Consider the following 17,982-nt stretch of genomic DNA (forward strand, 5'->3'; position numbering starts at 1 on the left):
GAGGAAAACGGGGGAGAGGATGGCGGCTGAGAAGGGGGGTGGAGGAAGGGTGAAGGGGGTAGCGTTGTTATGGCAATGAGATGTTCTTTGTGGTAGGTTGCCAAGGCAACTTCAGGCATACACTTGAAACAGCCACCATCACCACCAACACCCCCCACTCCAAGCCACATGACTGTAGGGAGAGCACTTCACACATTGCACAGTCAGACTTGCACACCCACACACCAAACACACAAAAGCACGTGCATGTACATACAATTTTATTATGTCCACCTGGCCAGAACAATGCGACAGAGCATGTGTTGGTCAGGCTAGTTTATTTCTGGTGTTGCGTTAAAATGATCCCAAAACGAAAAGTAAATAAAAGTACTAGTGCTCGTACTATTTCTGGACTATTAATTTCAGTGCAAACATCAGTCTAATGTACGCACCTGCTTCACCAGCATGTTTGCTTTGAAACATATAGGCTGTAAAGTAACCTGAATTTTCAATGTAAACCTGAAAATGTTAAACAAAATCAAAAACACCCCGACTATAAGTGGTTTTATGAATTTTCTCTCATCAGTATTCCAATTTGTGAATCGCTCGGTTCGGATCTTTGTGTAGATCTTCACTTCTTTGTGTGTGCACGTTTTTATTGGTTTTTATTGCATCTTGGCTGTGCTGCCCACAGTGATCTGACCTGCTCACGAGTTTGACTTTGACTCAAAAAAAAAAAATGACTTTAAGCATTTTGGAATGTGTCTTCCTAGTGGGTGGTTGTGTTGCAGATGATAGGGTTTAGGAGAGGAGGGAGGTTGTGTTCAGGGAAACATAATAAAATGGAATTAGGGAAGGTTAAAAATTAAGTTGCTGAAATGGTAATTGTTATTTTTCCCAGGTTGACATGATTTTTATTAATGAGCCCTAGTGTGTTCCAAGCTTTATTCCATTTATCACAAATTGGATGACAATGGTACCTTTAAGGCCGTTCGATAGGTGAGAGCAGAGAGTTGGCATGAAATGTAGATAACCCAGAACTTTGTGTTTGGTGGTTGTCACCAACCAGGCGCGTCCCAACCAGGGTGCCAGAAGTATACACAAATTTAACTTGCACCTTTTCGCATTAAAAATGTGCATTTGTGCTAAATGGTATGTGTATGCAGTTGTAGGTTAAGGCTGCAGGAGGTGTAAGATGTCTAACTTTGTGGAAATAATTGTTACAAAGCGTCTCAAAGTGTGAAGTAGATAGTTTGTCTATGCAGACCCTGCACAGTTTACCAGATTCTGCCATGTTCAGTCTGGCCATGCTGAGGAGCTAACTGTGGCTAACAGCTGTCTTCACATTTCAGGCTGATTTGTCAACACAGACAGTGCAGATGAATTACTGAGCAGACTTTCAGTTTCTGCCCTGTCTGTGCTCAAAGTGATAAAGTGGATGTCTATACTTGGTTGAAGCATCTGCTGTTGGCAATCCATGCTCATTTTTGCATTTTCGGCAAAATAAATCCTTGGTCCACAGCTTTATAACAAATATTGTTTACAATTTAGAATATCTTTAACCCAATTCAATGTTCAATGGTCGTATGGCGTGTAGAAGAAAGTTAACTTATGAGAATTCGCTTATCGAGAATCAAATCAAATCAAAATTATTTGAGCCTGGACTTTGTGAATCAGTCAAAGCTGCAGATCACTGACAATATTTGCTCTGTTCATTTCCCTTTTCTTATTGCGTTTTTTTGGCGATTGAGTTGTTGTGGAGTATCAGTCCCATCTCCATTATTCTGCTGTAGTTTTTTCCCCTTATGTACTCTTGTTCCTCTAATATGTCTCCCAGTGACAGGGAGGTCAGTCTCAGGTCCAGCTCTGTAATCTGGTAGCAGAGGAACCGGCTGAATCTTATTTGTGTTGCCATGAAGATGTGTAAATATAATTTAGCAGATACAGTAGCTGTAGTCTTGGCACCACACAGGTCAGCTGAGCTGGCTTTAGGATGGAGTACAACTAGACACCTGTGAAGAAAACTGCATAAAGATAAATATAGATTTGATTGCTATTTGCGAAGAAGCTTCAGTGTCATTGATCAAGAATTAAAAATAGAGGTGTTTCTGTAATAGTTGCTGTAGTCACTACTTGGATATTGTTATTCATTCATGTTGGTATTACATATTAGCTGCATCTTGAAGTGTGTAAACGGTCACTAAAAAAAAATCCAGTAGCATTTCTCAACTGAGCATGAAGGCCTGCGCTCTAAGCACGATAGTAATTGTCTGATCATCTACAAACATGCAGTGTTTACATATCCACCATTACTGAACTGGAGGCGACTGTCATAGTTCTTTATCATTAATCCTGATCATAAACGGTTTAAGACGTTAAAATAGAATACGTCTGTCAGTCAGCATACCTCGGTTTCTGATGTGTGTCTGTCTTCTCGTTAAAATCCACAAAAACCAATTATAAATGTCTGATCAATGTCTTGAGCTTGTAGACACACACAAATCCCCATTCAGATGCAGGAATTAAAATGGAGGGAGGGAAAGGACTCATGAATATTTGGGATCAGTGCGAGGGAGGTAGGTCTGTTCCTTTGAGACAGCTGAGGGGGCGAGCTATACAGTAAATGACAGGGGGGGGGGGGGGGTGCAAGAGAAACAGAATAGTGTTGAACACATGGCATTGTTGTAGGTAGAGGGATGAAACTGGCACAAATAAGTAGCTCCAAAACAATCATGCCGATGTGAAAGAAAAACTCCTGTACGATGTTTTGGCAGCATATTATATAAGTCAACGATGTGTTTCACTGTCTTTAGTATGAACAAAAATATTTTGGATATTTTCAACAGTAGTAACACTGACGGGTGATCAAGGCAAAGTTGTACTATGGGTGTTCCTCTTCATTGTATCCACTGTATTTGTTCCTGTTTAAAACTTATTCAAACTATTATTGAGAATGGCAGTCACATTGTATTGGTAATAGCTTTAAGGATTTCTGGTAACACTGCTACAGTGTTGGCTCTTTGTTGTTAAGTATAAGGTTTAACCAAAAGAAAAAGAAAATAGGGCCTGCGGGTGAAAGAATCGACACTGTTGTACTTATTTCCTACTTAGGTTGTGGCTGGTGGATTAGTCTGGCAGTCTGCTTGGCAGGCAACCAGACATGGTGCTCTTCATCTCTAAAAATCAATTGAGAGTTTATAGGTGAAATCTATCCGGTCTGTAAATTCTGCCCTAAGACATGACCTACAGGTGCATAGTTACAGATTTGAATTTTTTTTTTTTTTGTAAATTACTGTCAGACAGTGAAGGACAAATGGATGTGTAAGTACTTAGAGGTACATTTTGGACTGGTAAGCTTATTATTTTTATTTTTCTTAGCTATACATTCTGTGCAGATCTCCCAAATTTGTGTTTTGTTTGGGTTGGCATTTATAACATGCTGTATAATCCTGACTCAGGCCTATTGGCCATCTGATTCATCAGCCTGTAAGAATGTGCCTAGAAGATTTAATATTGGTACACAGAGAGAAGTAATAAAGTGGCTGTTAGGTACAAACAGTGATAACACCTAAGAATATCGTGTGTCTTTGAGGTCTAACAAATACAGAGTGCATTTTCTGCTTCATAAAAACATTAGCAAAGCCAAATTGTTCATGTTTGTTTTCACTTGATGGTTGTTTACATCCTTGCTTGCAGCCATCTCCTTCTCTGCCTCTGTGGGTGTTTTGCAGTGTGTCTTGGCGTGTTATTGCCACCTGTTAATCAGTGGTATAGAATGACACTGTTGGTAGGGCAGTGTGTTGATCATGTATGTCTCTGTGCACATGATAAACAAAATGAGGAGTTCCATAGTTCAACTAGAGGTCAAAAATCCTCCCACAGGCAAGGTCAAGGTCACTTTTGTCTCATTGCTCAAAGTGCACGTGTGGTGCAAAAATATTATGAATTAAAGTAATTAAAATACATAAGAACAATTAATACCAGAAGCTAAAAATATAAAAGAAACATCATTAAAACACAGGACCAAGATTTAAACTGCTCTAGAGTCTGTGGAGTTTTAATATTGAGGGGCAGACTGTTCCAGAGTCTGGGTCCTGCCACAGAGAAAACTCTTGTCACCTCTAGTTTTAAGTTCAGTCCTGGGGACTGTTAAATGCAGTTGTGGAGAGGACCTGCTCATTCTGGCTGGAGCTTGGACGTGCAACAGCTCAGTAAGATAAGATGGGGATAAAAACAAGGAGCAAAATCTTAAACTGGATCCTGTATGTGACAGGAAGCCAGTGAGAGTATATGACCCCACCGTTTTGTCCCTGTCAGCAGGTGCGTTCGGTCCAGACCAAAATAAAGGGAGTTGCAGGAGTCCAGATGCAAAGTCTGTGGCATGGGGTTATGGCATTACCTCTGCCAGCATTATCAGCTAAAAGGTGCTGGTTTTGACTGTATCACTAATTTTAATCAAATTTAAAAGAACTGTCCAATAAAACCCCAGTGTTTTTAACATGTGGATGGCAATATGAAATCAATGGGACAAGAGCACTAACTACTCCATGTAGCAGGTGTGGGTTATTGAAAATGACAAAAAGCACTTCTTTCTAGCACTTTGGGCACCCAGTGCTTCACAAAGTTACAGTAGATCCTGTTCTTGTTTCAGCTAATGCTCGTCAACATTATTCATCTAGTATTCTGGGTAATCGAGGGATTACTTGCAGAGCCAACCTAACTCAGTGCCACTAAGGACTTGGTTTAATTGAACCATTGTTGTGGTTTGACCAAGAACAGGTTTATCTTGTGTTCGGAACTTTTTGGGCTCTGTCAATTAAGAGCACTTGTTTGAACAGGTTTGAATCCTAATACTCTAGATGGACAGGCAGAACGAGATCTCGTGAAGGTTTGAATGTGTTGGATGTATGTCAGAGTTAACACGTAGGTACAAATAGAGTTGAAATGCTGAAGTCACCCTTTAAGCATTTTTCATATGTACTGTAAAACATGAATTCCTTGTTCTGGCTCATTCCTTTAAATAGAGTTAACATTCTTTGAGAGGGCACAGCTGTCGGTGCAGCAGTTGTGGGCACCCTCCTGTGCCTTGATGAGTGTTGAGTCTTACTAGCAGTGAGCTCTATGGAGAGTAGGGTGTTAAACTCCGTCCATCTTCCCCCGCTGACCAGGGGAAAGTGATGTCAATGTGTGAATTTCTCCCAGGCTCCCAGGGACTCACAGTCTACATCTAATGGGCTCTGACAGGATGGTAATAAGGTAGCAATGGACTCAGTCTGTGTATGTGTGTGGCAGCAGTGATGCTTGTGCTAGCTAGTAACAGGCCAGTGTTAAGACAGCAGGTGTTTAGGACCCTGACCTCACCCTGTTCATGCAGACGTGTGTACACAAAAACTGTGAAAGCCCTGTAGATACACACAACTGCTCCACAATACGAGAGGTCATTCACACTGAAGGCTGGCATACACAATAATAACTGCACAACCATATATAGTTTACATGCCAAGCCTGTGTGTATCTGGCTAATGCATGATTATGCATGACACATGAGACCTCTACTAATTCACAGAACATGTTAAAGCTATTTAATTTAATATTTACTTTGAACTGGTATTAAACAAGCTTAGTTTGTGCATTTAGATACATGAATGCACATGGTCAAAAAGGGCAAGAGTCGTACTACCCCGGGGCCTCCCAGGCTAATGCCTGACGCCATGTCTGGGAAGAAACGAGGTGACTGGTGTCTTGGTCTGTACTCGTGGGGCTCAGTTGGACCAAGGTTGAAATTTCAAAGTGGGGCGGCTGCCATGTTGGCTCAACTCCAGCAAGTGAAAGGAAGTAGTGGTCCCTCTGCATTAGCCATGTCAAGTGGCAACAAGTGCATGCACTGAACTAAACTGCTTAACAGCACAGAACTGGTTATGCACTAGCCTGAAGAATAAAAATGCAAATGTCCAAAAGTCCAAAAGTCATTTAGTTGCTTTGGGTGCAAACAAATACTAATACTTATCAGCGTAGGTTTGGGCTAGAGTCTTAGGCTATTTGGATATTAGTACTGAATACTAAATCATTACTGTCCTAAGAGGCTAATACATTTTGGCTGTATAGCTCTTCTGTTCTGGCTAATATCAGTGTCTCTCACAGTATCAGTGTATTAGCGCTTCAGTTATTATAAACACCGAGTCGGTGTTTGAATTCTGAACAAGCTAAACAGTTTAGTTTGCTCTGATCTTTTGTAAAGAAAGAGGTTTTTCAGTTATGGGGTCAGTCATAGGTGCCAGGTCAGGCGAGGCAGCAACAGTTTCATGCGTTTGACAGTTTCTTGTGTCTTCGCTCAATTTTAAAACAGAGAAATATCAAAGGTGCGATCCTACCACCTCAGAAATGCCAACAGTGTCCCAAAGCATCTGTGAATACAGCACTGCATGTAACAGCTTGAGTATTTGTGATGAACGCAGAAATTAAGAACATTTGACTCAGCAATAAAAAAAATCAGGCACCTGTCACTAGGGAAACAAATCTTGCTGCAGACAGCCTAACTGATTAGATTTACTGGAAACTGTAATTACCCTTTCATCCTTTTGTCTTTCCTAATAAATTATTTCTCATAAATATTTTACTTGTAAACTGTGCGGGATCTTAAGTTATTTGTTAATCTGTTCATATCTGTCTGGCTTCAGGCAGTCATTGTGTAATTATTGCTGTGGAGTTTGATCATATTTTGTTTTACTTTTCATTTTGCAGTCTTGAAAAAGATTATTCTGCGTGTATATATGTGTGTGCGTGTGTTTAATGATCATGCTAGAGGCAGTAGCATTCATGTGTCTAAAGAAATTATTCTTTCTCTATATTGAAAATACTGTTTTTAATCACTTGGCTGACGTTTTTTCTACTTTTTACCCTCTGTCTCTTTTAGTTGTTCTTCATGTCCGTCTATATCTTTGACAATGTCCCTACTTTTTCTTATATCTTCACCTTTGTTTCCTTTATCTGTTTGACTGACAGTATCTTTCTTTTACCAGTCCTGGCTGTCGCTCTGTCTCTCTCTCTCTGTCTGCCTTTTTCTCCCCTTTTCCTTTTTTACAAGATAAAAGTAATGAGGTTTCAAAGTAATCATAATGTCATATAAAATAATATTTAAAATCAGTGATGTTAATTTCATCTCTCTCTCTCTCTTTCTAGCTCCACCGCCCAGCAGATTCAACAGGAGAGTGTCAGGTAAGAGTTTTTGCAAGAGTATGGTCTCACCAGCACGTCTGTGTATATGTATGTGTTTGACGTCATGTCTCTTAAGTGTAAGCCACACCGCGGACAACACTGCATACATCACTGCCTAAGTGGGTCACCCACAGCTTGTGCGTGCATTATTATGTGTGAAACCCTGTTGAGGCCAACTACTAAGCTTACTGATCTGTCTGTCTTCAGTGCTGATGTGTGTATTTGCGTATGTCATGCATGTAAAACACATTGTTAGGAAGCACCTGTGTGTTTTGGGTTTTGTGTGTGTGTTGTTGTGACTGTTTCTGTGATCTTGTGTGTACATTGCTCTTGTTGTGTCATGCTCCTTCATACTTCATCTAGTGTTTACATATGAGTAATTGAATGTCGTCAGCCGTCACAGAGCGCAGAACCTTGATTAAGCTCTGGGTTCGTCAGCTGATGTTTGCCTTTATTGCTGTCCTTCCGTCATTGATGACCCTGCTGTTAATACAACAGCATCATAAAGTTTTGTTGATTATGCGGTATTAATTTGTGCAAGGTGACAGTTGTGCAATTGCAAATTTGTTTGTTGAGACAGCGTTGTGTGGCACAAATAGTGGTAATTTAAGACATAATGATCCTTTTTGAGCCCTGAAGAGGATGGAGTCTTGATCCAACAACAAAGTTCGAGAGGATGTCACTGTGATGTTCATCAGGTTTCCCAGAGTTTATCCTTTTTTCAGTTTTGTGTTTTGTTGTGCACTTTTTTTTTTTTTTTTTGGTTTGTTTTTGCTGCATCTGCTGAAAACCCCAAATTTCTCTACCTGACAGCAGCAAAGACACACTTAGTGATTCGCTGTTGACCATAGTGCTCTATATAAACTGCTGTTGCTCCTATTCAGGGCAGCGTCTGTGGCATTAGTAGTCGGTGGTTTTCCATACATCATGAGCATCGGTCGCAATCGTACCTACTGTTTATCTCTACCATGTAGAGATAATGACATATTTGCTTTAGATTTGATCATACTTCTGTGAGAACAGGAGCTTTGTAAACAGAACACACTCAGACCGACCACAGTTTGTTTTTTTTGGCGGGTGTTTTTGTGTCTGTCATCCTAGAGGCAATGGAAACATTAGATAAACAATCTATATCTAATTCCTGCAGCTTGAGATGAACACGATGCACTTGCTTGCACTCACCCACTTATCTGATTATAAATTGTGCACATACCAGTGAAGAGCACACAAAAGTGACTACTTCATACTTTGGGGGTCCTTTCCTGTACTTGGTTTTGAATGTGTTCTTAGTCCTAATTAACTGCATGAAACTCATATTTTAGCTTCTTTTTGATTAGTTGTATCAGTCTCACCTGATCAAGCCGAACTGAAGGGCTTAACGTGTTGACGCTACAGAGGTCACACTGCAACGAACATGATTGGTATGAATGCAGAGAGATAAGACGCACACACACCCACTCAGACGTCCATGTGTTTTGTGGCAAATGCCAGTGTGGTGAAGACTGTTCCTACAGAGACAGAAGAAACATGGACATGTAGTGACAATTTGAAATGACCTTGTCGCTGTTTTGTCATTCAGTGTGGTAAAACACGTCGCTCTGCATGTGTCAGTTCCTCACTTCGGTGCTTCTTCCGCATCCTGCAGTAATGATGTCCTCTCTTCCATTTTTGTGCTTTTCTTTGGTCACCAGCTTGTGTATGTGCTTAAAACATCCACAAAATGGAGGAGTCTGTCCTTTCGTGTGTTTAATTTTTCTTTATCAGAAAGGATAGGAGCAGTGTTTTAATGCCGAAGGTGTAACTACCTGAGCTCCCTGCAATATTTGTAGATTTTATTTGGAGACTCATTGCATTTATACTTATTACTGTTCTTCTGTTCATTTCTGAATTCGTAGAATATTTTACACAGATTGTCTGCTCTAATTGCAAAACAATCACACAGGGCATGTCAGTGCTGTGTGTAAAGGGGGGTTTGCATGTCTTCCCTCCAGTGTGTGCGGAGGCGTTCAACCCAGACGAGGACGACGAGGACACGGAGCCCAGAGTGGTACACCCAAAAACAGATGAACAGCGCTGCAGACTGCAGGAGGCCTGCCGGGACATCCTACTCTTCAAAACACTAGATCAGGTAACTGAATGTTGGAGAGGTACACCTGTATACAGACACAGCAGTGCAGAACACTACTCCGATACAGCAAGACCCACTTTCAGTTCTCAATAGCCTGGATTATACAGTTTCTGTATTTTGCTGAACACATACAAGTCACCTGCGTGGCAGTCTTATTGGAGAATGGTTGATTTTCTTTCTACTTTGTCAGCGCATAATTTTAATTTAATTAAATTTACTTGTTTTATTTGCTAGAAAGCTTCGAGAAGCTCATGTTTACAGTGTTGTGATCATGTGCTCAATTCATGTCGGCATAGTAAAACTACTCTGTTGAAACCCTCCTATATTTGGCCATCACTGGATTGTCCTGCCTGTTTTCCAGAAGGAAATTCCAAACATCATATGTCTGCATTGTGATTTATCTATGTTTGCTTTGGCTGAGAAAATATGTTTCAAATTAATATGATATTTTTAAAACTTATTCCTGTTCCCAGTGTGAACCATGCGCTTGGCATCAACTGTAATAAATCTGAGTTTATGATGGATTCAAACCCTAAATATTGCCCTGGAATTGCATAATTTCATAAACATGGAGAAAGTGTCTTAATTGTGGGATAATGATTTTATTATAATTTTAATAATTTTCTCTCTTCCCACTTCAAGAGCGTAACTCTGCTATATTATACCTGATAAGTTGTAGCTGGTATAATGAACTGCTTGTCAAACTCAACACGCACATTTCCACTGTTGCTCTGTTTCTTCTCCTCATCTGGGTCTGACGTACTTCCTCTCGGCCCCTATCCAGGAGCAGTTCTCTCAGGTGCTGGACGCCATGTTTGAATTACGGGTTCAGCCCCAGGAGCACGTCATTGACCAGGGACACGATGGTGATAACTTCTACGTCATCGAAAGGTAGGACCTGTGCTGGGTTGCCAACGCTGATGCCTGTGTGTGTGTGTGTGTGTGTGTGTGTGTGTGTGTGTGTGTGTGTGTGTGTGTGTGTGTGTGTGTGTGTGTGTGTGTGTGTGTGTGTGTATTTGAGGCTGCACTTTGAAATACTCTTTAGAAAAGAGCACATTTACATAAACACAGACGTAAATACAGAGCCGTCAACACCACGAGTAACACCAAAGTAGATTTTTTTTAAAGGCAGCTTTAATTTCAGTGAGAGAGTGTTTTTATATATATATATATATATATATATATATACATATATATACATATATATAGACATATATGAGTGTTGTATATTGAATCATTTGGTAAAGGCAAAAGACGTCTCCAAGATTTCCAGTAGTGTGGCCAGTTTTCTATCTTTAGAGTATGGGTTAGGGTTGTTTGTGTCTATCTGGCCACTACCACATGTAAATTTCATCTGTTTCTGCTGCTGTGTACACAGGCAGAGCTGGATTATCGTGTTAAGTTGGATAGACAGTACAATGGGCTCGCTCACTCTTGATGTGAAAAACTGACACATTTTTACTGTGAAAAAGATTAAATATGAATCTGCTGCAGGCAAATTGTGTGAATTAACACGGTAACATTTCTACATCTTTATAGTTATAGGCTTCAACGCTGAGTTCAATATTTTAAGAAGAGCCAGCTTTGAAAGGCTTCCGTGATAATCCCTGAGATGAGAGGAATTAACATTTCTTTGTTCACCAGCCACAGTCATTTACATTATTTGCCTTAGTGATTACTTCACATAGAAAAAGCTGGTTGAGTTGAACCTCTTCCACCAGGGAGATAGAGCACCTTAGCGTTCAGCTGAGTTGTGTGTTACCTCTCCAGCTGCATACACACTTTCTAACCCAGGCTGCTCTCTCACATGAGACATGAGATGACCTTTAAGAGCAGCACGCCTGCCTGGTCATATACTATCCTGAGGTTTTCCATGGCCTGTAAAAAGCCCCTAGTGGGGTGGGATGTACAGACAGACATGAGGGGGGAGGTGAACAAATGCAAAAAAATAAAAAAGGCAGGAAGTAAAACAGTAAAAGATAGTTTGGGTGTTTCCTATTTAAACTTTTCATTTTGTCATCTGGTGTTACTTACACATCACCTACATTCCTGTTAGGGTACCACGTTAGACCTCAGCTTAAACAGATCTAACCTGCTGTCAACTGATTGAAAAACAATAAGTCTTGATAGTCTGATAGAATAACTTTACCCTTGAAGCATCGAGCAGGCCTGTGTGTAGCCTTCATAAACAAGCCTGAACTTTTTGCTTTCTGAATCCCTGAAGAAAGGAAGTAACTGGAAATTACTCATAAACCTTCAGGGACACGGAGTAAATATATAATGGGAGGGATGATGTGCACTATGTGAAAAGTAACATTGCTGAGGCGTACTAAGCTCTGATTGGCTCAGAAATGTTTGAAAGTCCTCTAACACAGCCACACAAGTTAATTTGCATTAGTATATGTATATTAATTTGTATTTGCTCTTCTCAGTTCAATCAGGCTTTTTGTGAAAATGTGTTATCACAGCTTTCATTTTAAACGGCACATAGATTTTAACTGCTTAGCGGGCCAATGGCACAAGCGATCATGGTCTGTATTGTCATATTAATCCAGCCAAGCTAAGATAATACTCCACCAGTAACAAGGGTCTTAGTCCCACTACACAGCCAATCGGAGGACAGGCTACCTTTCAAAATGACTAGTTAATCCTGGTGAGCAACAACGCTGCAAAATACCTTCCCTCGATGTAATCCTCATACAGAGAGAGGGAGGGACAGGGCTGCTCTGCTGAAGTATTACTGTCTCTCAACAACATACAGTCAATAACCTGACAAGCACCTTTTGACTCACACGTACATGCAGATGTATAACAGTGTTCATAAATAGGTCAAATTGCTCTCAACTTTACACACACTCGTGAAATAAATATGAGAAACATCTGATTTATTAGAAATGCAGCCAGTTATGGAGTCCAGTGTGCACACACAAACACAGATTCACTGATTGTGTCACCCAGCGTGCCAAGCTATCACAGGCCCCTGTCCAGAGGCTACAGATAATCTGTAATTGGATGTTTATTTAAACCAGTCAATAGGTGATTGAACACCAATAACACAAACAGCTTACAACTGTTGGTGTGTTTAAATAAATCATTCAGCAAAGCCACTGTTTTTTCATTTCCTGTATGTTATTGTTTTCATCCAATCGCTCTCTTTCTCCCTCTCTCCAGGGGCGTGTATGACATAGTGGTAACAGGAAAGTGCGTGGGGCAGTACAACAATAAGGGCAGCTTCGGGGAGCTGGCACTCATGTACAACACACCACGTGCCGCCACCATTATTGCCACCCAGGAGGGGGCACTGTGGGGCTTGGTAAGAACATCCAAAACCAGACAGTGAACTGTGTGACTGTGTACTGTACTTGGTCATCATCATCATCGTCATGTGTTTATATAGAGTCAGTTTGCAGTTCATTAGGCAAATCCATGTAATACAGTCAAATACAACTGATTGACTGTATACTCATTTAGGAAGATCTGTTTAACTGGACTGTGTTTAGTAAGGCTAGCTTAAAGAACATGCACGACTTTTCATTTAATGTTCAACAACAGCAAAAACTACAGCCTCCAAAATGATCAAACAGCTGAATCAAAACCTCTCTCTCAAACAGTTTCAGCTTAATCTGAACATTATTGCCTTCGTGAAGGGGATGGTTTATGGTTTATTGCAGGACTCTTGACTTACGCTGTATCTGTTTTAGTGTATAAACTCATGAGCAGGCTGGGTACTGTTTCAGTTACCAAATACAGTGCCTTGAGCTGTGATGCTCAGACATGTTAAGAATGGAGTCCTGTTATCTATGAATGGAGCTGGTGCTCTGCTCAGACGGTTCATGGTGCTGCAGCGCCACCCTGTGGCTGAGCAGAGGAGGAGCAGCAACAGTCCAACAGTTGGAGACACACAGCCTTTGGAGGTGTTTGCTTACTGGCGTTTGTTTTCCCCAGGATCGAGCCACATTTCGTAGGCTCATTGTGAAGAACAATGCCAAGAAGAGGAGGATGTACGAGTCTTTCATTGAGTCTGTGCCCTTACTCAAATCACTGGAGGTAAGTTTAGTGGTTGTAGAATAGTTTGAAAAAATCCCCTCACTGGCTCTTGCAGCATTTCTGTGGGTTATTTTTTAGGTCCAGTAGTTTAACAGCAACACCCGTGAGGCTAGCTGTCCAGCTAACAGCAAAACACCAGCAAGTTGATAACAGAAAGTGTAAAACTTTGGTCTGCACTCACTAAGAAATGCTGTGTTTCTCCTGATTATTGATTAAAAAATTGGTTTCTTAGACATATATACAATTTCTAAAGGATTTGTGCACCAAGAAGCTTAAAATGTACATAAGGTGAGCTGGATTGTTAAGTTAGAAAAGAAAAGAAAGGGGGTGATGGAAGAGAGTGTGAAGCCTGAAATAGACAAGTTTACGTGGCTGTAATCTCAAAGTGTATCGCATTATTACTTCTCTGCTCCCACGGTTTCTCATATCTCTTCTCTCACTCTCCCTGTGTGTCTCCCTCTTCTTCCAGCCAACAGAGAGGATGAAGATAGTGGATGTATTAGGAGTAAAGCAGTTCTCAGATGCTGAGCGCATCATCACACAGGTAAGACATGGAAATAAATAGCTGTAGTCCTATACAGGGAGAGGATGACAGTGCTGTTCAGGGTCATGAGTGTGTAAATACCATACATGCCTCCATTCAGTGTTATTATAACTAGTCTGTTTTCTTTCTCATCAGGGAGACAAGGCAGAGTGCTTCTACATTGTAGAATCTGGGGAGGTCAAGATCATGATGAAGAGTAAAGTAAGATGCTTCTCCTCACCTTTCTCGTTTCTGCATTACATCACGCTCGATTTAAGGGGTTTACAGTGGACGTGAATTTAATTGACTGTGCAGCCATGTAGGTCTCCAGATCTACTCTACATGTTTCTAGCAGCCACTTGTTGTGGTTCAGACTGTTTATTATAACCATTTCTTTTAAACATGAAAAGATCATGTACATGGCAGAAAATAATTCCCTTCAGGCACTGTGGAATATTCTCGAAGCGTTTTTGTGGGTTAGGGAATACTCGTGAGCGCGGTGGTGGATTTATTCTTTTATCAGGTGGTTTCTATGCAGCACATTTTGACAATGACAACCCACACTCGCCATTAACACCCGTCGGAGTACAAAAGTGTTTGTTGGTTTTGCCTAGCAACAGAAGGAATCACAGTTGTCCACTCAGCCGCTGAGTGCTTCGTGCTAGGGGAAAAAATGAGGCACTCAGTGGTTCCTAGCCTTTAATCCTCTTCTCTGCTCTGTTCCCCTCGCCTCGCCTCGCCTCGCCTCGCCTCGCCTCTCCTCTCCTCTTCTCTTCACCCTCCCTGCAGACGAAGGCAGACCATGCAGACAATGCGGAGGTGGAGATTGCACGCTGTAGCAGGGGTCAGTACTTTGGGGAGCTGGCCTTGGTCACTAACAAGCCCCGGGCTGCCTCAGCCTACGCAGTGGGTGATGTCAAGTGTTTGGGTAAGAGAAAGACACTTTGACACACTCATTACACCCATTTGTCAGCGTCCATGCTGACGCTGCTCCCAGGAAAAACAATAATAAAGTCAAATGTCTACATAAAGTCATTTGCTTACATTTATATTACACATTATATTATGTTGCTTTTTGCCCAATGTTGAGGAATGTGACAACTGAATGTTTGTAATGTGGCTGTAAGATTTTTCTGGTTTTGTGGCTTTTACATTTTATTTTGAAATGAAAGGCGTTTAATAAGCAATACTTAACTCAGTCAGGTCCCTCTACAATGTCTGCTCTACTCATTTTTCTCTCATCAGTCTGTTACAAGTAGTTTGCCATGAAATATCAAGTGATGTTTGAATTTTGATTAGTTCATGTTTTGTGTCTGCCTCTGTCATCACTTTGTATTGTTTTGTTGACTGAAGGCCGTTTGGTAATTATTTCGCTCTTAAAGTGGGTGCACTAATTCCGGCTCCACAGTGGACGAGCAGCTCTTCATTTTTGAAAATGATCACAGCTGGTCATGTTTCTCTTTCGCCTGTCTGCTAAAGTCTGTTTCATAGCTCCGATTGCCCAGCTTTCTTTGTTTATTCACACAGGATGTTTATTTTTCAAGGTAAATGAAGTGTCAGTCCCCCTTAACTTTTTGTGCTCCCTTTACCAGGGATGTGCTGTACAGTCAGTATGCACGCTTAACCCGTTTCTTGTGTCACGTCAGCGTATTTTCCGATTTCTGTTGTACATAAAAAGCCTTTTTTATCGGCTGCTCCGCTTTGAAGCAGAGAAAAATGGTGCTGCAGCAACATATACTGTCTGTAATGCTCGTTCTTCCTGTTCTGCTGGAGTTACAAAAAAGATGATGCCGGTTCCCTGGGACCCTGTAAGAACATTCAGACTATTTATGTTGATCCAGATGTTTGCGTCAGAGTCTGGACTGAACAAATGCAGGAAACAGGTGTTCAAGGTTTTTCCCAGTTAATGTTTTTACAACCTCATTTGTGTGTGTGTGTGTGTGTGTGTGTGTGTGTGTGTGTGTGTGTGTGTGTGTGTGTGTGTGTGTGTGTGTGTGTGTGTGTGTGCGCACGTGTGAGTCCATCTGTCTTTTGTGTCTGAGAGCTTGCAGGATCTGTAGCTGTATAAAAATTGCTTTGGGTGTTACTTTCAGACTTGCTTAAAACATTTTAGGCCAGCCAACAACAAGCACATGTTTTCAATTGTTGGTGCATCTTAGTGGCTGAGTAGGTTGAGTCTGCACAGACAAACCTCACCTCTCTGTCTCTCCCTCTCTGTCCTGCTCGTTCGTCCTGCAGTAATAGACATACAGGCCTTTGAGCGCCTCCTGGGCTCCTGTAAGGAGATCATGAAAAGGAACATCGCCCACTACGAGGAACAGCTGGTGGCCCTGTTCGGCTCCAGCATGGACCTGAGAGACTGAGCCTCCCACACCACCCTCCGTGCCTTCTGCCACACACAACACACACACACACAAACATATGTCCTCTTTCACATCATGCAGTGGCTCTACAGACTCATAATAAGCTTTACTCAGCCATGCAAACATGGGAATTTGTACTTTGCAAGTCCTCACACAGTATGAACACGCACACACACACACACACGCACGCACGCACGCACGCACGCATGCATAACATTTACACCTATTTAGGCACAGAGAGACGCCCACTTCACTTTGTCTGCTGACACTCGTGCACATACTAGCTCAACACACTCCTGGAAAAGCTCAAACACACCGACCCACACGCACACAAAGCTAGCTGAAGGCCACATCTTGTTGCTTTAGCTAGCTTCAACCTCTCAGTATGAATGTCTTTGCTGCAACGACCTTGACGGAGGTAAAGCAGTATACGGACATAAAACACACACGTACACACAGCGCGCACACATACATATACACTCCATACATGTTTAAAAACACATCATGCTTCATACGTGCAGGCTTTACGTTTACAGGAGCATTTAAACAACTCTCAAGTTGTTCCAGCAAGCCTCAGCCAAGGACGCATCAACACACACACGCATTCACACACGCATACAAAACATACATACACACACACACAGGTACTGAAAAAACACACAGGCAAACACAACTTGCAAAAACGGACACATTATGGTAAAATGGAGACGAAAAACTTTAAAAATCTCTGAAAAGGAAAATGAATCAAAAATGCAAAAAAGAAAAGTTTAAAGAAGACATAAGTTTTAGAAATGTTTTATGAATATAAAAACAAGCTTTGATAAAATATTATTTAAATAAAAAAAAGTGTTTCCTCTTTGGGAGGCTGGGGTGCAGAACTTTGAGTGTGCTCCATTTCTTCCTCTAATGTTGTTGATTGAGTTGAGTTAGTGCTGGTGATTATTGCAGTACCACAGAAGAAACAGTGAAAATAACAACCCAATGTTTTCTGGGCCGTTGTTATTCTATTATTGACACCACACTTCATTGTATTGAATTAATTATTAATGTATTGTTATTATATATTCATTTATTATTTGTTTTACTTTGACCAATTCTGATAAAATTAACCATCTCTGACAAAATGTAAAAACAGGAAAAAAATTTCAAATAAAAATAATAGTGCTTATTTCTCCTTGATTATCCTTGAATGAGTTGTCCTGGACAAAAAATGGAAAAAATAAAGCAAACATTTTGTTAAAAATCTTGTCTCTGTCAAATTTCTGTTCATTTCAACTCAACTTTCTAATCTTTTTTTCTGTATTTGTTTAAACTGTTTTTTTTTTTTTAGTTTTAAACCACATATGCAGGGGATTCACAAAATTAGAGAAGTTAAAGCATGAAATGTTTGACACGGAAATGTTTTAACTCCATGGTTGTTTTAAAGAGGAGCCTTTCACATCTTCCTATAAGAAAAAATAATTGCACTGACGATTGCATTCTCCCTAAGAACAGCAATGCATATCATTTGACCATCTATTTGTTGACTTATTTCTTTTGTCTCAAGTTTATATATACACATATACACTGTATATAAAGGTGACACATTACATTTACCTCAGGGTTTGCCACTGCTATATGTGAGTCATATAAATAAATGCTAATTATATATAATATTTAACATAGCTCTGAGGACTATATTTTGTAAATATTGGTAGTTAATTCAGCCCTGTTACATGGCTTCATAC

The 17,982-nt window shown here is 40.7% G+C and overlaps 1 protein-coding gene across 2 annotated transcripts in view; it reads left to right on the forward strand.

Annotated features, from left to right (window-relative positions):
• prkar2aa (protein kinase, cAMP-dependent, regulatory, type II, alpha A) overlaps positions 1-17,423 on the forward strand; it is a 36,266-nt gene extending 18,843 nt beyond the window's left edge. For both annotated transcript variants that reach the window (XM_026332891.1, XM_026332892.1), the window contains exons 3-11: positions 7,159-7,194; positions 9,186-9,322; positions 10,107-10,213; positions 12,494-12,635; positions 13,268-13,369; positions 13,839-13,913; positions 14,049-14,114; positions 14,682-14,820; positions 16,131-17,423. In XM_026332891.1, coding sequence (XP_026188676.1) covers positions 7,159-7,194; positions 9,186-9,322; positions 10,107-10,213; positions 12,494-12,635; positions 13,268-13,369; positions 13,839-13,913; positions 14,049-14,114; positions 14,682-14,820; positions 16,131-16,255 — 929 coding nt within the window. In that variant the 3' untranslated portion in view covers positions 16,256-17,423. The remainder of the gene's footprint in view (positions 1-7,158; positions 7,195-9,185; positions 9,323-10,106; positions 10,214-12,493; positions 12,636-13,267; positions 13,370-13,838; positions 13,914-14,048; positions 14,115-14,681; positions 14,821-16,130) is intronic.
• Positions 17,424-17,982: the final 559 nt, after the last annotated feature.

This window comes from Mastacembelus armatus, chromosome 7, assembly GCF_900324485.2.
Source record: "Mastacembelus armatus chromosome 7, fMasArm1.2, whole genome shotgun sequence".
Lineage (NCBI taxonomy): Eukaryota > Metazoa > Chordata > Actinopteri > Synbranchiformes > Mastacembelidae > Mastacembelus > Mastacembelus armatus.